Raw genomic sequence first — 20,622 nt, forward strand, 5'->3', positions numbered from 1 at the left:
CAAGCGGCAATGTTAAAATAATTGTATAAACACAGTTCAAGAAAGCATTTAATATTTGTAAACATTTGCTATCTCGCTGGATTTTTATTACTTGGTATATATAGGAAATCGCTCCCTATGTTATACAGCCGCTCGATTCTTCAATTCCACGTGCCACGATCAGTAAACAATAAACGCGCTTCGGGTGAAGCACTCGTAAAAGTCCATTACAGGTATATGTATACAAGTCCGCCTAAAAGGAGGGAGGAAGAGGATAAGATTATACGTTATTATAGGCGCTAAAAGGAAAAAATCATACACTCTAATGTTTCGTTTATACATACGCGCGCTCTCTCTCTCTTGGTATGATACGTGCGGACGCGACGCGGAGCGTGGCAAGTTCATTACAATGTATTTTATTATCGTCCGAATTTCGCCGTGACAAAATATTATTATATATAAATTATTGTAATGCGTAAGCCTTCTCTCGGAGTGGTATGCAAGTTGTATACGTGTGTATTCGTGATTTTATTAGCACGAATCTCAAGGATGCGTAAATACGCATTCCACGATCGGATTTTTTAGCCTCCTCCTTCTTCTTCGTTCTTTATTCTCTCTTCTTTAAAAAAGACAAATGAAGCATTGAACATAAATTAAAGAAAAAAACAGTGTCGCGAACACGTTTATTGACGCGCGGTATATAAGCGTATACGCATATGATGATCGTAGGAAATCCCAGCTCGATGTACGTCTTCGCGTGAACCGATCTCCGAGAATCAAATCTCCTATAAAATTCTCCGCTATATATACACACATCGACGTGTATAGGTATACGTAAATGCTCTCCTATATAATAGAAAAGTTCAGCGACTCCTATCAACACCCAAGGAAAGAATGGGCCCATATAACGCGCATGGATATCGTGATATCCAACTGCTGTATGCCACACGACGTCGGCTCGAAGGCGGTAACCCGCGGCGACGGCGGCGGCGCGCAACCGATCCGCGACTGGACGTCCTTGCGAACCGAGAGTTGGGGGGGCTTATCTCGCCGCTCGAGCGACATGCAATATGGAGGGCCTCTCGCTATATATTATATATATATGTACTCCTTTCACTTTTCGACTTTTAAGCGTTCGTGTATATATATACACGCGCGCAGTACATGTGCACTCGCCTGTATATGTGCGGCCCGCGCGCGAATCGTCATCCGTTAACTGCCCGGATCTTGTAATGTATATTATACGTATATAAATACCCTCCGTATGGGTCGAACAAAAGACGCGTAGTAGAGGTAGCCCCGCTTGTACGCGGAAAAACGCCGCGCGCGAGAGTTTCACCTTGATTTCGCGTGTACTTCGGACATAGGTGAGCAAAGCCTGCGCGAGAGTTCATTTGGAAGAAATGGAATTCGCGAGCCAGCTCAAGGACTTTGTACTCGCCGCGCGCGAACAGGATCTTCGGGCCGATCGACTTTCCGGAAGTTGGCTTCTATTATATATTATTTGACGTTTCTATTATATCGATGATCGGTGACGTTAAAGTCGATCGCCCGAAATACCATTATAGCTCGTACGTCACGATATCGAAGTCGATTCAGTTTGATGAAAAAAAAAAGATTTAAATAATCAAATTAGCCGATCGGACGTGGTAAGAAAACGAAACGATTATTGTAGAGCGCAAAAGTAGAGTCGCTTGACACTGGTTCCTATATATTATATATACAAAAACTTTCCCTTGAAATTTAATATATGCAGAATGTTATACATTCGGTATAAGTAGTGTATAATACACGCAGCCGCAGACGCGCGAATCTCATTCTGGTTCCATAAACAAATGTACCACACCTATTTGCGCCGCATAGGTATGTCAGTAGCACCGCGTGTTTCATTTTCAAACGTATACATAGCTACTACTATATCTATACGTACGAATTTTCCTGTGTGCAAACTCGCACACACACACACAGACAGACATCAAGTTATGTACGTTATAGCGTACTACTATAATACAGCACAGTGCAAAGAGCGAGGGAGAGAGAGAGAGAGAGAGCTGCAAAAGAGAAAGATAGAGAGAAACGAACGTTGTTGCTCCATGTCTCACTCGCTCGATTCCTTCCCCCCTTCTCTTTTTACCTGGGCATAGAGCAGCAGCAGCAGCTTTATACCTACCTCTCACATGCGGATCGAGCCAAGCCAAGAACCGCCAAGAGAGAGAGAGAGAGCTGCTCCAAGCTCGCTGCTGCCTTGCTTATATGTTTTACTTTTCTTTCGCGGCAACAGGCAGTCGGCCGCGAGTGTCCGATCGGTTAACAGAGAGAGAGTGAGACCTCCTCTCGACGCTGCGCGCGGGCAAAAAAAAACAAAACGTCGCGCACGGAGAGCGGGACGAATATTTAGATATAATAGATAATTGATGGTTGCGGGCCTCGAGGGGATGGTGCGGCCCGCAGAACAAGTGCAATATTACCGTGCGAGTGAGAAAAGCTGAGATAAGGTTTTTTTGGGTCGTCTGTGCTCATACATGTGTGTTAATTGTGTGTCCGTGCGTGTATGTCGGTGTACGTGCGTGGTTTATATATGTGCGCAAGCGGAAAACGTGAAAGTGACATATGTGTAGCGGCCGATATACCACCATATTATACATACCATGCTGAGGTGAAAATTCGCATGCATCCGCGCGATATATCGTTGTAAGATACGGATATATCCGCAACGGGGCGATCGGCTCAACGCGATCGGCTAGCCAGATTATAGAAGGTGAGGAAATGCATATAGAAACGGAGGACTTTTACGAGTGAAACTTGAATTCCCGATCTGCTTGTGCTATACTTTGGTGCGCCATATAGATGGTGTCGATAAAGCATCGAGTGGGGGGCTTTAAAAGCCTATGGGCCAAAATCGGCCGCCGATTTTTGAAAAATTCTGTGCGTTACACGCCCTCGACACTCGGTAGAACCTCGAGAGGTAAATTGACACTCGTGCGGATCGTACTTATATTATGAATATACCTCCACGAGCGCGCCCGCCCGTCCGTACATATATCGGTATATTACTATACGTATACGAATTTGCGCAATCTCGGGAATTCGTTGCGCACTCGGGCGCGATTTCGACTCTCTCGTAAAATAGCATCGAGAAATAGCTTTCGTATATAATAATAATAATGATAATATAAAAATACGAGCGCGTCGATACATTATTTATGCTGCCGAAAATTCACCTATACGATACTACTGTGTGTGTGTGTGCATTCGTATATACAGATCGAACAGAGACAGAGAGAGAAATTCGTTTCCATAGAGAAATAAGATATCGCGGCCGGTATGCCTTCGGTGCTGCTGCTATTGCGAAAGACTGCTATTGCCCCGCATACATACATGCGTGAAAAACGAGTTCTTCTAAATCGGCGGATATTAAATATACCGGTTGACCGATTTCGATTATGGGGCAGACACGTACGGAGAGAGAGAGAGAGAGATATGTATACAGTTGAATTCCGATTTTTATCAGTAAATACTGTATTTTCAGGACGACAACTTCTGGTTTTTTTCTCTTCTCTTTCCCTGAAAATCGATATCACTCGGGCATGAACTTTTGACTCTTTTTTCGATTATTAGTTCGTGGAAAAAAAGATCGCTATTAATTATAAACAATCGTTAAAAATCCCCATAAGCACGATAGGATCGATTTCATCGAGTGGTTATAAAAACCGCCGATTTGACAGTAGTAAATCGTTCGAACTGTTTTTCATACGCTACGATCGTGTATGCGCGGGATAAGAAAAAACTCGGTTATTTACGATGTACTCAGTAGTCTCGCTCGAACACTTTTCTTTTCCCATATAAACTATTATATTATACGTAAAGAAAATGTCAACGATGGATTTTATGCGCGCGATTTTACATGGACAGCTTAACGAGTGCTCGAAATTAAATTTACGTCGATGCCATTGCATATAATAACGGCCGCAACGATCATTGACGCAGTGATAAATCGCTAAGCCTCATAAAATGTCATTTTCAATTTCTGCGCTACGCGCGTCGTCGAATCGTAACGATCGTCACTTGCAAGACCACCCTGAGCCGCCTAATTAACTCGTTACATGTGCGCGCAGGAAGCTACTAAATATGCTGAAAATTTCACGTGAGCGCATTTTTTTTTTTGCTGTAAATGCCTAAAACGAGAGTTTCAGCATGGCAATTTTCCCCCCGTTATACTTTATCGCGCAGGCCGCGGATTCTCACTGACTTTCTCCCCCGCCCCCAGGATACGGCGCGCACAATCGCGCTCGGAACCCCGGTTATAATACATACGAGCGTAATAAATAATTAAAAGCGACGATAATACCTGCGCGGACGCGGCTTTTCGCTCACTTTGATTCCCACAGTCGCGTTCAATTAGACGAGCTACGAGGGACCTTTTAAGCCTATAAACGTTGATAATACAAGTATATGGTATATAACGGATTGCCGCAACGAATCTACTTCGCGATGCGTATACGCGTTTAATTGCGTTACGAAATTCCCCGTATATATAATATAAAAGCCCGGGCATTAAATAATACATATACTTTTTCTGCTCGACCTACGCGTCGCGATGTAATATTTTTTGTTCTCTCTCTCTCTCCCAAATTAAATAGAAAGTTAATATATCTCGTTCAAAGTATAATGACCCGCAAATTGTTCGTAGCTAAAATGTAATTTGTATACATATGGGTCAAAATAATACTTTTTTACAAAACCGTGCGCACGTATGTCACCGATCTTGACGCGCTTTTGGTATGTTATAGTACATGGTAAAAAGGTCCCAAAAAAAAAGTTTTAGACCCCCTCCCCCCTCCTACCCCCCACTTCCGGTATAAACGTCCATTTTCGATCTATATTTTTTCTGAGGACATGAAGCAAGTAAAAAATCTGAAAAAATTCATAAAAATACTTTTCCACAATCCAAACAACCTTGAATTTTTTCAGATTTTTTGAGTGCTTCAGGCCTTCAGATAAAATCATTGAAAATTTCAAAAATCGAGATACGGCGGTATGAGCCGATGTAGTACTCGGAAATTTTTTCAGTTATTTTTCGCATTAAAAAACATAACCTCAATTTTTTTCAGATTTTTTCAGATTACCTAACGCACCTTTTGAAGCCAAAAACCGATTTTTTTGACGAAAATAATTTTTTTAGGACAGTACGGAGCCTCGAAAAATCTGAAAAAAATTTTTTCTTGTTTTTTTCATCAAAATACGTAATCTCAAATTTTTTCAGATTTTTTAATTGAAGGCGATAGCTTCTAGGGCCGAAAAATGCTATTTTTAACAAAAAATGGTTCCTAGAACCCGATGGTTCCGGTGAAAAAATTTGAAAATATTTTTTTTGAATTCCTTGTCAAATTTTAATAAATTTTGACCGTTTCAAAAGTTCGATTGAAGCTTCCTAGCTCATTTTAGAGCATCAAACGAGTTTTATCATTCCTTAATGTCTTCAGAAACGTCTTCAGATATTTTGCACTAATCTTTGTCCTGCTCTAAAATGAGCTAGGAAGCTTCAATCGAACTTTTGAAACGGTCAAAATTTATTAAAATTTGACAAGGAATTCAAAAAAAATATTTTCAAATTTTTTCACCGGAACCATCGGGTTCTAGGAACCATTTTTTGTTAAAAATAGCATTTTTCGGCCCTAGAAGCTATCGCCTTCAATTAAAAAATCTGAAAAAATTTGAGATTACGTATTTTGATGAAAAAAACAAGAAAAAATTTTTTTCAGATTTTTCGAGGCTCCGTACTGTCCTAAAAAAATTATTTTCGTCAAAAAAATCGGTTTTTGGCTTCAAAAGGTGCGTTAGGTAATCTGAAAAAATCTGAAAAAAATTGAGGTTATGTTTTTTAATGCGAAAAATAACTGAAAAAATTTCCGAGTACTACATCGGCTCATACCGCCGTATCTCGATTTTTGAAATTTTCAATGATTTTATCTGAAGGCCTGAAGCACTCAAAAAATCTGAAAAAATTCAAGGTTGTTTGGATTGTGGAAAAGTATTTTTATGAATTTTTTCAGATTTTTTACTTGCTTCATGTCCTCAGAAAAAATATAGATCGAAAATGGACGTTTATACCGGAAGTGGGGGGTAGGAGGGGGGAGGGGGTCTAAAAATTTTTTTTTGGGACCTTTTTACCATGTACTATAACATACCAAAAGCGCGTCAAGATCGGTGACATACGTGCGCACGGTTTTGTAAAAAAGTATTATTTTGACCCATATACATTTTCTTTCTTTCCTCTTTATTTTTATTATACTGGACGATGTAATGTAATAGCTATGTTCTGTTTTGCTTTTTCCAGCTACCATTGATCCAAAATGTCAAAGAGTCATCTGAATCAGCAAAATGGCTCGGTGCCGGGTGGCGGCGGCGCCGGACCCGGGGACGACTTCTCCGACGACGACAGCACGCCGCTCACTCAGGACTATGGCGGCAGGTACGACCAACGAAAATCTCGTCGATTTGCAATATTTGTAAGAAAAAAAAAATAACGTCTCTCTGTCTCTCGTACTTGTGCAGCCAACGAACCGTGGTCGAGACGAAGGGCTGGGACGTGTTTCGCGACCCGCCGCCGCGCATCGACTCGGGCTCGATGGCGAATCAGCGCTGCCTCGAGATCACTGTGCAAATCACCAAGGTCCTGGTCTATCTTCTAGTCTTCGTCGTGGTCCTCGGCAGCGGCGTCATCGCCAAGGGTACGGTCCTCTTCATGACCTCGCAGCTGAAGGCTGAGCGCACAGTCGTCTACTGTAATCGACAGTTGGGTAAGAGCTCGTCATCTGCACTTTTACTTCGTATAAATAAATATGTTTCCCACGCGTAGCTCCCATATATTTTCAAAATTGTTGTTTCTGGACGAAAATATGTTAATAAAAGGTATCTTTGATTTAGCAGATTACCTTGCAAAATATAGTGTGATAATGAACTTCACTTATGCGTAATTAGAAGATTCAAAAGTAGATGGCGTTTTTCAATCCATTAATGAATATCCTAAGTTGGCTCTATTTATGTACAAAACGCAGCTAATTTAAATATAAGTTGTCTTCGGTTACCCCTTGTATTTCTGAGCTGCGAAGCTTCCGAATAGCGACGTTATCTTACTCTCGCTCGTGATCTTTCCGTTTTCGATCGATTTAATTATATACATCGAGTCAGTGACTTTATTTTCTTTGGTGTATTGTACACCGAAGGAAAATAGAAAGTTGGCTTTTTTCTTCTTTTCTTCTACACATTTAAATGCGGCAATTACCGACAAGAAAAATATATATATATAAAAAAAATAAAAGTCATTAGCTAGCCCAAGCATTATAATCCATCCATAACGCGTCTTATGTACTATACATGCATCGTCATTAGAAATTTTACGGCAAATTTATAACATTAATCTTCAATTTCGCGAGAAAGCAGATTTTTGCCGCGCTTACGCGCCGAAGCTATCACTTTTTTTCAGCAGCAGCAGCAGCTGCTGAGCCTCGTTATATCGTCAATAAACGTACGGCATAATGGAAAAGCTCGTTACATAATTTATATTAACAAATTCAAGCGATTTCGATACGATCGTTTCCTTTGTTTACATTATACGATTCTTGTATTAAAATGCATGCAAATCGAACGTGCGGGTGTGTATTTACGCGCGAGCAGCATCCGACAATGGGCGCGATGCGTTATAATGTCCACGGTGCTCTCATTCGTTCGCGTGAATCATACCCAACGAAGAATCGTTGTATATATCGGTTTTGGAAAACAAGGTAAACGGTCCGCTATATACACAATGGGGCCTACATCAATTTTTATGATTTACGACTTTGCGCCCACGCACTGATCTCGACAAAAAAAAATTATTCGCACAGGTCGAGATCGTCAGTTCGTGGTGAAGCTGCCCGAGGAGGAGCGCATCGCCTGGATCTGGTGCATCATCATAGCGTTCACGGTGCCGGAGCTGGGCACCCTCATACGCAGCCTGCGCATGTGCTTCTTCAAGTCGTGGAAGAAGCCCATGTCGTCGCACTTTCTCCTCGTCTTCGTGATGGAGACGTTCCACGTGCTCGGGCTGGCGCTCATGTTCTTCGCCATACTGCCGGACCTCGACGCCGTCAAGGGCGCCATGCTGGCCAATTGCGTCTGCTTCGTGCCCGGTCTGCTCGGTAAGTTGATTTGTTTTCACTCGCCGCGCCGAGCTTTTAATTTTTGACCATTACTTTACGTGGTGTGCGTGATTTTTGTTCGCAGCACTGATGTCGAGAAACAAGGACAAGGACGAGTCGAGGCGCTTCGTCCTGGTGCTGGTGGATCTCGCGGCGCTGGCCGCCCAGGCCACGGGCTTCGTCGTCTGGCCGCTCCTCGACAGCAAGTCGCCGTCCCTCTGGCTGATACCGCCCGCCCTCGTGCTCATCTCGTGTCGCTGGTGGGAGAACTACGTGTCGGACAAGAGCCCGATCGGCCTGATCAAGTCGCTGCACCGGGTCAAGCGCGACCTCATACAGACGCGCTACTTCACCTACATCTTCATCTCGCTCTGGAAGATCCTGGCGTTCGCCATCACGGGCATGGTCGTGCTCTACTGCCGGGGCGAGAACGTCAGCCATCTGTTCACGCTGGTGGGCCAGGCGTTCGGCGATCACAAGATCGTCGTGCAGGCCGTGAGGACGACGGCGGGCGGCTCGCTGCCCGACCTCATCGAGATAATGCCCGACGGTGACGTCGAGATCGTCAGCGCCGACTTTCGCGCGCCCCACTACGTCCTGCTGCTGGCCATTCTCAGCGGCTACTTCATGTACATTTTCGGTGGGTTGCAGCTCGTATATCATTATTGGCGATTTTCGCCAAGATTTAATCTTTCAATGAGCTTTGCATATTGATTAGAATTTTTTCCAACTAGTTCTTGAAATTTTTACTAAAAGATGTAAATATACCCATTAATTGCAAATTTCACTGCTTTTCACTTATACAATTATTTTGACTCAGCCACTTGCAGATTTTTAAGTATAAGGGTCCTCGCCATCTAGCGGGGGAGGCTGAATTTAATTTTAATTGAATTTTCATACATTTGTTGTAAAGTTAACGCAAATTCTAAATCGGTATTTAATTTTCAATCAAAATGTTTAAATTTTAATATAGAAATGAATCTTTTTACTTAATTTTTGCATTACAAAATAATGTTCGTTCATTAAGTTTTTGTGCAGTTAATTTGATAAATTTTTGATTCGATGATTTTTTCCTCCTCTTCCAGGTAAATTCGCATGCAAGATCCTGATCCAGGGCTTCAGCTACGCGTTCCCGGTGAACCTCACGATCCCCGTGACGATCTCGCTGCTGATGGCCGCGTGCGGTCTGCGCAACGCCGATCCCTGCTTCTTTCACGGCACCGTACCCGACTATCTGTTCTTCGAGTCGCCGCCCATGGACTTCTTCAAGGGCCTGCTGTCGCGCCAGTACGCCTGGGTCTGGCTGCTCTGGCTGCTGTCCCAGACCTGGTTCACGCTGCACATCTGGACGCCCAAGTGCGAGCGCCTCGCCGCCACCGAGAAGCTCTTCGTCACGCCCATGTACGACGGCCTGCTGGTCGACCAGTCGATGGGCCTGAATCGCAAGCGCGACGATCAGCCCGAGGTGAAGGTCGAGGACCTGGCCGAGATCGAGCGCGAGAAGGGCGACGGCGACTACGAGACCATCTACGACAATCCCGGCACGCCGCAGACGCACGTCAAGACGACCGATCACGTCACGAGGATCTACGCCTGCGCCACCATGTGGCACGAGAACAAGGAGGAGATGATCGAGTTCTTGAAGAGTATCCTGCGCCTCGACGAGGACCAGTGCGCCAGGCGGGTCGCCCAGAAGTATCTCAAGGTCGTCGATCCCGATTACTACGAGTTCGAGAGTGAGTACTTTTTATTTCTTAATAACTCACGTTCCCTTTCTACGATCGCAATAGAAACTGACATTCAGAACGAAAACTCGAAACTTGCTTTGTTGATTCATACACTTTTTTTCATTTCACCACTTGCAGTTTGAAAACTGGTCTAGATTTCTTGAAGGAGTTAAATTGTCATTTTCAGGACATTTTGTAATCTCTTAAAATTGTTGTTATATAATTGTATCAAAAAAATATGATTCAGCGTAGGATATTTATTTTATCGTCGTTAAACAATAGCATAACTCGTCTGTGTCTCTTTCTCTGTCTCTCTCTCAGCGCACATCTTCTTCGACGACGCGTTCGAGCTGGCCGATCACGACGAGAACGAGTCCCAGGTGAATCGCTTCGTCAAGCTGCTGGTCGGCACCCTGGACGAGGCCGCGTCGGACGTCCACCAGACCCGCATGCACGTGCGCGCCCCCAAGAAGTACGTGACCCCGTACGGCGGCAGACTGGCCTGGACCCTGCCCGGCAAGACCAAGATGATCGCCCATCTCAAGGACAAGAGCAAGATCAGGCACAGGAAGCGCTGGAGCCAGGTCATGTACATGTACTATCTGCTGGGCCATCGTCTGATGGAGCTGCCGATAAGCGTCGATCGCAAGGAGGTCATCGCCGAGAACACGTTCCTGCTGACCCTCGACGGCGACATCGACTTCCAGCCGCTGGCGGTCAAGCTCCTGGTCGATCTCATGAAGAAGAACAAGAATCTCGGCGCGGCCTGCGGTCGCATCCATCCGGTGGGCTCGGGCCCCATGGTCTGGTACCAGATGTTCGAGTACGCCATCGGCCATTGGCTGCAGAAGGCCACCGAGCACATGATCGGCTGCGTGCTCTGCTCGCCCGGCTGCTTCTCGCTGTTTCGCGGCAAGGCCCTCATGGACGACAACGTCATGAAGAAGTACACGACCAGGTCGGACGAGGCGCGCCACTACGTGCAGTACGATCAGGGCGAGGACAGATGGCTGTGCACGCTGCTGCTGCAGCGGGGCTACCGAGTCGAGTACTCGGCCGCCTCCGACGCCTACACCCACGCTCCCGAGGGCTTCAACGAGTTCTACAATCAGCGTCGTCGCTGGGTGCCCTCGACCATCGCCAACATCATGGACCTGCTCATGGACGCCAAGAGGACCATCAAGATCAACGACAACATATCCATGCCCTACATCGCTTATCAAATTCTGCTGATGGGTACGTGACACGGATTTATTATTATTAGAAACAGAACTTTAACGATCGTATGACTGATCGAGCTGTAATCTAATATTCGTCTGTGGTGTTTATCAGGTGGTACCATTTTGGGTCCTGGCACGATTTTCCTTATGTTGGTGGGTGCCTTCGTAGCTGCCTTCAAAATCGACAACTGGACGAGCTTTTACTACAACATCATTCCCATTTTGTTCTTCATGATCGTCTGCTTTACCTGCAAGTCCAACATTCAAGTAAGTGTGGTAGTTAGATTCGGGGGAAAAATAAATAAATAGCCGTCGCTTACATTGGTAACCCCATACAAGCAATAGTTCTTTATGGGTTTGTTTATAAGGCTCATTACTATCGATCTTGTTAGGTATACCACTCGGACAAAAAATTGCATTTTCAGCCTTTTGTGAAAGGGTGATGAGCTAAATAGAGAGTGCAGTTTTGAAGCGACTTAATTTCCATAGGTATAGAATTGAGTCAAAAAAGAAAAATTAAAGTATTAAGAGAGCATTGAAATAAATAGCTAGAATCAAAAAATTGACATAAACGTGATTAAATGTGTTTATTAGTATACAATTAATAATGTGCTTCATTTTTTTTCGAGAATTCATTAATTTTCACTGTAATGTGTATTATAAATAAAAATTTTTGGATTATTCTTCCAGATAAGTACATTACAGTTTATGCACTCACTAAGTTATTATGCGTGAATAAAGGGTTAATGTGAGCTTTAAGAAGCATCTTTCTTGGGTATATCTTCCCGCATGGGTCGCATGTGTGAGTAATTTTATTGTGCACAGAATCGATGTATTTTCTCAGATTAAAATTTTGTGAAAATGACTTTTTTTAAGAGGTGCGTTGAATTTATATGTTTGTAAAGATTACTTTTAAATGAGAACTTCTTTTCGCATATATCACATGGGTGAGTGATTTTATTATGCACCGCATTGATGTGCTTCTTGAGAACGCTCTTATTTATCGATTTCTTTCCGCATATGCCACATGCATGCGTATTAATACCATTATGGGCCGAATCGATGTGTTTTTTAAGATAACCCTTTTTGGAGTACCTACTTCCGCATATATCGCATTTATAAGTGAGACCATTATGCACTGAATCGATGTGGATCTTGAGATGATGTTTATAAGTATACGACTTGCCGCATATACCGCATTTATATGTCAGACCATTATGTACTGAATCGATGTGGGTCTTGATACTATCTTTTCGTGAAAATGTCTTGCCGCATATACCGCATTTATTTGTCAGACCATTATGTACTGAATCGATGTGAGTCTTGAGAGAATTTTTATAAGTATACGACTTGCCGCATATATCACATTTATAAGTAAGACCATTATGTACTGATTCGATGTGGGTCTTGAGATGACCTTTTCGTGAAAATTTCTTGCCGCATATATCGCATTTATAAGTGAGACCATTATGTGCTGATTCGATGTGGGTCTTGAGATGACCTTTTTGTGAAAATGTCTTGCCGCATACATCGCATGCATGTGTGACACGATTGTGTATTGAATTTACGTGCATTTTGAGATTACTTTTTTGTGAAAATGTCTTGCCGCATATATCGCATTTATAAGTGAGACCATTATGTACTGAATCGATGTGGATTTTGAGATGATGTTTATAAGTATACGACTTGCCGCATGTATCGCATTCATAAGTGAGACCATTATGTACTGAATCGATGTGGGTCTTGAGATGACCTTTTCGTGAAAATTTCTTGCCGCATATATCGCATTTATAAGTGAGACCATTGTGTGCTGATTCGATGTGGGTCTTGAGATGACCTTTTCGTGAAAATTTCTTGCCGCATATATCGCATTTATAAGTGAGACCATTATGTGCTGATTCGATGTGGGTCTTGAGATGATGTTTATAAGTATACGACTTGCCGCATGTATCGCATTTATAAGAGAGACTATTATGTACTGAATCTACGTGGATTTTGAGATGACTATTTCGTGAAAATGTCTTGCCGCATATATCGCATTTATAAGTGAGACCATTATGTACTGAATCGATGTGGATTTTGAGATAACCTTTTCGTGAAAATGTCTTGTCGCATACATCACATGCGTGGGTGATGTGATTATGCGATGATTTGACATGTCTATTCAAATTAGGCTTACTTGCAAATTTCTTTCTGCATATTTTACACGAATGACTTTTATCTTCGCGAGCCGAGCTGGCGTGTGCTTTGAGCCTATTTTTGTTATTAAACTTTTCCGTAATTTTTTCATTTTGTTCGCCGAGTCCACGACCGAAACTCAATTTCGTTGCTTCTTCGTCGAAAAATTCCTGTTTCACTTCATCCACGGGTTCTATTTTAATTCTATCATTAGTTTTGTAATCAAAACTACATTTCACATCCTGCAAGTGATTTGAAGGATAATCGTCGATTTTTTTAACTACTAATAAATCCATACTGGGCTTTACGTCTTCGCATTCTATAACTATCTCTATATCATCATTAAACTCACGTTCATGATTTTCGTCATATTCTTGAAGCATTTTGATCTGGAATAAAATTGACATTAGTTAGAAATTTAATTTAGAAATGCTGAATAAGATATAAATATGAACTCTTACTGGATTTTCTTGTAGAAATCTCGAGCATTGAACTTTTTCAGTATCGAGAATCTTATCAATTGCCTTATAATCAGTTTCGGTAAGCAGCTCATCACAGGGCTCTCTTTTGACTCTGAAATATTTTCAATAATATGAATTATTATCTTTTAATATTTTCATGATATTCTTCTCATGATATAAAAATTACCTAACAGCACTGTTAAATACACCACTCGAATTCATCTTTCACAATTGAAATTCAGTTAACGACTAAACTTACTGAGATAATTTTAAAAGCTATAATTAGATCAAATTGAATATAATAATATTTACAAAGCATGTTATGAAATTAGAATTACGAAATCTAAACGAGTCAAAACTAACTCATTATAACACTAATAGGAGAAATAACATCTGTTCAGCAAATAGTAAACATATTTCTATCGATGATATATTATTACGATAAAAGTATTAGAAATTAAAAATATTACTGAATGGTACAGAAAGCGCCCTAAAGGATGAGAATAAGCGTAATATTATGTATTTAAAAAATCAAATTCACAAGTACAGCTGCATGAAGTAAAGCTCCATACAAAAAAAAGTAAAAGAGTATTACATAATCTCAAAATCTAAAAAATCGACAAAATCTAAAGATCCACTCAATTATTATATTTTATCCAGTGCGTCGACTCGACATAATTTCTTTTTCTCTCTTCCTTCCAGCTGCTATGCGCGCAAATATTATCGACGTGTTACGCGATGATAATGATGGCCGTGATAGTGGGTACGGCGCTGCAGCTGGGCGAGGACGGCATAGGCTCGCCCTCGGCGATATTCTTGATATCGCTGTCGAGCTCGTTCTTCATAGCGGCCTGTCTGCATCCCCAGGAGTTCTGGTGCATCGTGCCGGGCTTGATCTATCTGCTCTCCATCCCGTCCATGTATCTGCTGCTGATCCTCTACTCGATCATCAATCTCAACGTCGTTTCCTGGGGTACGCGCGAGGTCATGGTCAAGAAGACCAAGAAGGAGCTCGAGCAGGAGAAGAAGGACGCCGAGGAGGCTCGGAGACGCGCCAAGAACAAGTCGCTCCTGGGCTTCCTGCAGAACGGCGCCGGCAACAATCAGGACGATCAGGGCTCCATCGAGATATCGCTCGCGGGCCTGTTCAAGTGCATGCTCTGCACCCACGGCAAACCGTCGGACGAGAAGCAGCAGCTCGTAGCCATCGCCGAGTCGCTCGAGCAGCTCGGCCGAAGAATAGAACACATCGAGAAGTATGTACAATTTTTTTCTCTCGCGCACGCATTCGCTTTCAGCGCGAAATTACAATAACGAATGTTTATACGCAAAAACAGAGCCGTGGATCCGCACGGTCACGCGGGCGGACGCAGACGCGCCTCCTCGGTGGGCTCGCGCTCCGCGGGCGATCATCTCGGCGCCATCGGCGAGAATCCGGACGGCGAGAACGGCCACGACAGCGACACGGAGACGATCGCCTCGCAGAACACGGATCATCCGCGCGAGAACGGCTTCCCGTCGAGGCCCTACTGGCTCGACGACGACGGCATCAAGAAGGGCGAGGTCGAGACCATCTCCATCCAGGAGGAGCTCTTCTGGAAGGAGCTGCTCGAGAAGTATCTCTATCCCATCGACGAGGATCCCATCGAAAAGGTAAGTATTTTTCTCTCTCGCTGCGCGCACACCACCGCACAATTTGTAAACGCCTCTGCTTTCTTTTTACTCTCCCGAAGACACGATAACGGTGTCGATTGTGTCGCAAAGAGCTTCGGCATCGGTTCGATATTATCGTTATTATTTTTTTTTCTTTTTTTTTTCTTTTTATCTTTCGCAAACAGCTTCTGCCAAGTAAATCAATATTTGATCTTTCATTTAATCAAAAAATTAATATGACCCTTTTGTAAATCTCCTTCGTCTGAACGAAAAAACAAAAAAAAACAAAAACAAAAAACCAAAACAAAAAACAGGCGCGTATAGCCAAAGAGTTGAAGGACCTGCGCGACCGGAGCGTCTTTGCCTTTGTCATGAACAACGCCCTCTTCGTCCTGATCGTTTTCCTCCTGCAACTGAACAAAGATCAATTGCACGTGAAGTGGCCCTTCGGTATCAAGACGAATATCACCTATGACTCGAACACGAACGAGGTAAATTATCGCTCCGCTGCCCGCGAACGCCTACGTGCTCCACACGCTCGATCATCGAACGCGTCGATTTTTTGCAAATTAAAAAATATAATTATCACGATGATTGGGAGGGACGACACGACACCGCCCTCGAGTCGCTCATATGCGCTCGAAAATCGAGATCGGAGCACTCGGCGTCGTGTGTGGCGGAGCTTAGAATACTACTACTAATGCGTATTTTTTTTCTCTCTCTTTTGCTTTTGATCTATCGTGCCAATGCCAACGATACACACAGGCCAGGATAGCCGGGGACCTCATCGAGCTGAGAAACAAAAGCGTCTTTGCCTTTTTAATGTTCAATGCCTTGTTCGTACTCATTGTATTCTTACTGCAGCTGAATAAAGATCAACTTCATGTTGTCTGGCCCTTGGGCATCAAGACCAACATCACTTATAACGAGGAAACGTCAGAGGTATCCTCCCCCCCCTCTCCGGCTTTGACACAAAATAAAACGACAATTTTGTTAAACAGAGCCACGTAAAAACATGCACTCTTAAAAAAAAAAGTCCCCGTAAACTTTGAGGGGTTCGAATTTAAGTTCACTATCAGAGTGACTAACATAGCTGGATTCACCCGAGCGTCGCAATGCTGTCTTGAAACGAATCGATTTTTTTTTACAAAATTTAGGTTCGAGAAGCAGAGCGACGCTCGATTGTTAGTTTTTTTGCACTCGGCCTTCACGAGAATAATCGTCATACACAAATCGTCAATAACCATTGCCGTTATGGCGTTAACTCACAGATCCATAACTAAATGTTCTCGTTGTCGATTCTCTTTCTCTATCTCTCTTTAAAAATCCATGAGGGATTTGTACATAAATACTTATCTTAAAGTTTCTTCATTGTTTCATCGTCCACCATCTTTTGTTGACTTACTACTTTAATAATTTTACATAGGATTTACATGTGCACAATAATGTTTTCTGACGTCTCTCTTTCTCTTACACACACTCACAAAAAATCTCACGAAAAATCGATCATATCGTTGAATATGAATTTCTCAGATCTCATTCACAAATCGTGTCGAATAACTGTTTAATATAATTTTAGCAGTGTAATAATAATAATAATAATAATAATATAATTTTTTAACAGCAGCACCAAATTATACCCAAAAAATCACAACTAATTGGGTTTGTCTTGCAGCCGGATGGATTTTTACACTGGGAACCCCAGGGTCCCCGTGATATAGACATGATTATTTATTATATAATATTTATATATTTCTGTATAAAATAAAGTTACATTTTATGTGACTAACATTTCATGTACAAATAATTATATTATCGATAAAAAATAAGAAACATTTGAGAGTAATGAAGTCTCATTTATTTCTTATTTGTGCCCTGATTTTGGGATTTATTGAATGTAAACTATATTTATGTTCGTTTTAACTCAGCACTATCTGTAAAAAATGGTCGTAATCAAAGCTTATGAAAAACATTCTGATGAAAATTGTAAAGATTAAGTATCATTCATATCAAGTTGTTCAAAACCTAATTACATCGTGAAAATAAGTTTTGGTTATCGATCACTATTATTATAATTAAAATTAATTACTTATACTCAAAACATGGTGAAAAGTCAATCGAACCATTTTCAAATAATAATTTTACGGTAAATAATACTTTTTTTCTCTTACAATGTTTCGATTGAACTCTGTGAACTAATATGTTAGAAAAAAGGTTGCCTCGAAAACCAGACTAAATACGTGAACTCGTCGGATTCTAGGTACACGTACAAAAGGAGCATCTGCAACTCGAACCGATCGGTTTGGTGTTCGTCTTCTTCTTCGCCCTCATTCTCGTCATTCAGTTCACGGCCATGCTGTTCCATCGCTTCGGAACGTTCGCACACATCCTCGCCAGCACGAGCCTCACCTGGGGCTACTGTAAAAAGGTACGAGCGAATGCAAAATTTCTCCGCGATGTAAAAAAAAACAAGTGATACCATGCGAATTTACTTCTGCAGAAGAATGACGACCTGTCCGAGGACGCTCTGCTGTCGAAGCACGCGGTCGACATAGTCCGCGATCTGCAGCGTCTCGACGGCATGGAGGGCGACTACGACGAGGGCAGCGGCAGCGGTCCCGGGCGTCGGCGCACCATACGCAACCTCGAGAAGAGCCGCAAGAAGACCCAGGCGATCAACACGCTCGACGTGGCCTTCCGCCAGCGCTTCTTCAATCTCAAGGCCGAGGGCGGCGAGGGCATCGGCCTGCCGCGCAACATATCCACGCGTCGCTCCACCCGGGCCTTCAAGGCCCTCGAGGGCAGGCGCAACAGCATCATGGCCGCCCAGCGGCGTCGCTCGCAGATGCAGACCCTCGGGGCGAACAACATCTACGGGGCGCCCGGCAACACCCTCGGCATCGTGAACAATCGGCCGACTCGCAGCAGCCAGATATCCGCCATGGATCTGTTCGCCGACGTGCCGAATCCCAGCGCGCCCAGCGCCCCCGCCGTCAGCGCCGTCGCGGCGGCCGCCTCGATCTCCGGGGCGCACACCAATCCGGCCTACGAGGCCGACGAGGACCAGAGCCCGAGGAACAGCGTGCGGATGCGCACCATGAGCCCCACCTGGATCGAGTCCGTCAATTCGAATCTGTGAGAAAAGAAAAAGAAATGAAAAAAAACATACGTGCGCGCTGCGAGGCTATAAGTATAGCCGAACTACGCGTGACTATTCATTACGTTATAGGTAGTTTATTGTCATTTTTATGATTATTATTATTCTTTTTATTCTCTTAGACGAATAAACTGTGTAAATAATTGAACTGAGAAAAAGACGTTGGCGCAGTTCGCGATAGAGCTGGGATATTATGTGTCCCCCACCTGCGGCTCTGCGCGAGCGCGACGTGATTCACATTATTTTTCTATGATGATGCGATGATGTTCAAAGAGACGCGACCATGACCTTTGATATGTTAAGTTTTTACCTGTGTTATTGATTATTGATGATTGTGGATGATCGAATGAGTCGTTTTTTTATTATTTAATTTTTTTTGTAAACACGTGTGTAAGCACGAGCGTTATGTTATTTTGTCTTTTTATAATGAAATATAATAGATTTTCACTTTTTATCAATGAGATACTAAGCCAAGTTCATTACTCGTAACGATCTGAAATTATAGGTATAAATGAAATTATTATGATTGTTAAAAATGAGTATATATGTTGTAAGTTATTATCAATATCACTGTGTTATTGATAAACTCATAGAGATTCAATGATTACCATACGTGAAAATGAGATTTTCCTAATAGTTTTATTGTTTCGAGATCAGAATTTTTAATATTTCCATTCTCGTATCGGTTGCGAATTGACTGCGTCGATTAACACGCGCGATTGAGAATATGTACATAAATATAAAAAAAAATTATGGGTGCAATGCAAATTTACGATATGTAATTTATCGTTACAATTTTGGCGTTTCGACGAACCCCTAAAATTGTTTTTATTATAAGATTGAGCATGTTTTATGTTTAGTAAAAATCGCCGAATGAACTAGCTGTCATTATCGCGAGGATGTTGTACGATGTTTTTTTTTATTGCAATTGTATGTACTTTAATAATACATAATGAAACTTTGTAAAACTCGATCCACGTTCAAATACTCATGATTGGATGAATAACAATAAACGTGATTTATATAAATATATTTCTTTACTTTTTTCAAATCTAGTAAATTAAATCACTCCTAATTCATTGAATCTCGAGAAATAAAAATCTTATTTCGTATTCTCACTCGGGTCAAAGATTTACTCGGATGTTTCACTTTATACTTACGACACAAATTGTTGGCGTAAGCACGGAGACAAATTTGTCGCTTATATACTTTCTCCGCTTACTTTCGATTTTTATTTTGATTCTGCCTCGTAAAAATCGTAGCTCCAAACTTTTCATATTGATACAGGATCTACTCGAATTCTTTCATCGTTATTCATTCGAAAAATCTACCGAAAAAAATACACACATATATCGAAGGCCAACGAAAAAGTAAATCGTTATTTTTAACACAGCTATATAATGCTGAACTTTTTTGTGCTTTGTGATGACCATGTTCTGACTATTAAAAGTACTTTGACATACACAATACATATGAATACAAACTGACACTATGTGGAAAGATTAAAACATTATACCTATTGATAGATAAACTGTGCTTTGACTTATACAAATTTCTTGACTATGCCACTTGCAGATTTGCAAATAATAAAGGTATTCGCCATCTAGCGGTGTAAGTTGAAAGTGGTCTTATCGTATTCAAAAACGTTGTTGAAAATTGGTTGAATTTTTTGAAATAAAGAAGATGTTATTTTAAGGACATTTCAAATGTTTTTAATATTTTATAACATCATTTTAACTTAAAAGTTACGGAATACAAATCAATAAACACTGATATATTTAAAACTTTTCAAAGGATCATCTTTCATGGTCATTAGACCATTATTGATATTTACTATTTCTACCGAGGCTACTATTTTACTATATTCAATAATTTAAACAATTTAACAATCAAGAATAGTCGATCACCATGTATAAATCTGTCACTCGAGCGTTCTATCTCGGATCGTCCGTGTAATTTTCGCGATTAAAAGTAAATAAATACTATCGAGCCGACGCGCGCGTGTCTGTAAGGATGAGACACAGTAAATACGAGAGTAACATTTTCAGTTACGCGTCTCGCGCGCAC

The 20,622-nt window shown here is 42.1% G+C and overlaps 2 protein-coding genes across 5 annotated transcripts; one reads left to right on the plus strand and one right to left on the minus strand.

Annotated features, from left to right (window-relative positions):
• The first annotated feature begins 2,687 nt into the window (after positions 1–2,687).
• On the plus strand, positions 2,688–19,455 carry LOC106660151. Its single transcript, XM_014383008.2, has 13 exons — positions 2,688–2,737; positions 6,317–6,451; positions 6,535–6,779; positions 7,866–8,159; positions 8,245–8,799; positions 9,245–9,895; positions 10,208–11,122; positions 11,219–11,373; positions 14,448–15,001; positions 15,083–15,398; positions 15,713–15,889; positions 17,659–17,826; positions 17,899–19,455. Exons 2-13 carry the CDS (start codon positions 6,333–6,335, stop codon positions 18,535–18,537), a joined length of 4,788 nt encoding a protein of 1,595 aa, XP_014238494.1. The 5' UTR covers positions 2,688–2,737; positions 6,317–6,332; the 3' UTR covers positions 18,538–19,455.
• Positions 11,669–14,036, minus strand: LOC111693755 (zinc finger protein OZF-like). 4 transcript variants are annotated; one of them, XM_023459334.1, is made up of 4 exons: positions 13,933–14,036; positions 13,746–13,857; positions 13,179–13,673; positions 11,669–12,758 (listed from the first exon to the last, which is right to left on the minus strand). In XM_023459334.1, exons 1-4 carry the CDS (start codon positions 13,965–13,967, stop codon positions 11,952–11,954), a joined length of 1,449 nt encoding a protein of 482 aa, XP_023315102.1. In that variant the 5' UTR covers positions 13,968–14,036; the 3' UTR covers positions 11,669–11,951. The 4 variants fall into 4 exon arrangements, with proteins under 4 accessions (XP_023315102.1, XP_023315100.1, XP_023315101.1 ...); XM_023459332.1 differs by having other exon boundaries at positions 11,669–12,907; positions 12,992–13,673; XM_023459333.1 differs by having other exon boundaries at positions 11,669–12,607; positions 12,944–13,673.
• Positions 19,456–20,622: the final 1,167 nt, after the last annotated feature.

Source organism: Trichogramma pretiosum, unplaced genomic scaffold, assembly GCF_000599845.2.
Source record: "Trichogramma pretiosum strain Unisexual culture from Peru unplaced genomic scaffold, Tpre_2.0 scaffold44, whole genome shotgun sequence".
In the NCBI taxonomy this organism is placed as follows: domain Eukaryota; kingdom Metazoa; phylum Arthropoda; class Insecta; order Hymenoptera; family Trichogrammatidae; genus Trichogramma; species Trichogramma pretiosum.

Excerpts from the sequence above, each read along its gene's own strand:
- LOC106660151 (XM_014383008.2), top strand. The coding sequence starts at position 6,333 with ATGTCAAAGAGTCATCTGAATCAGCAAAATGGCTCGGTGCCGGGTGGC. Across the intron at positions 6,452-6,534 it reads ACTCAGGACTATGGCGGCAG|CCAACGAACCGTGGTCGAGA; the intron begins GTACGACCAACG and ends GTACTTGTGCAG. Across the intron at positions 11,374-14,447 it reads CCTGCAAGTCCAACATTCAA|CTGCTATGCGCGCAAATATT; the intron begins GTAAGTGTGGTA and ends TCTTCCTTCCAG.
- LOC111693755 (XM_023459331.1), bottom strand. The coding sequence starts at position 13,967 with ATGAATTCGAGTGGTGTATTTAACAGTGCTGTTAG. Across the intron at positions 13,858-13,932 it reads GTATTTAACAGTGCTGTTAG|AGTCAAAAGAGAGCCCTGTG; the intron begins GTAATTTTTATA and ends AAAATATTTCAG. Across the intron at positions 13,674-13,745 it reads GATTTCTACAAGAAAATCCA|ATCAAAATGCTTCAAGAATA; the intron begins GTAAGAGTTCAT and ends ATTTTATTCCAG.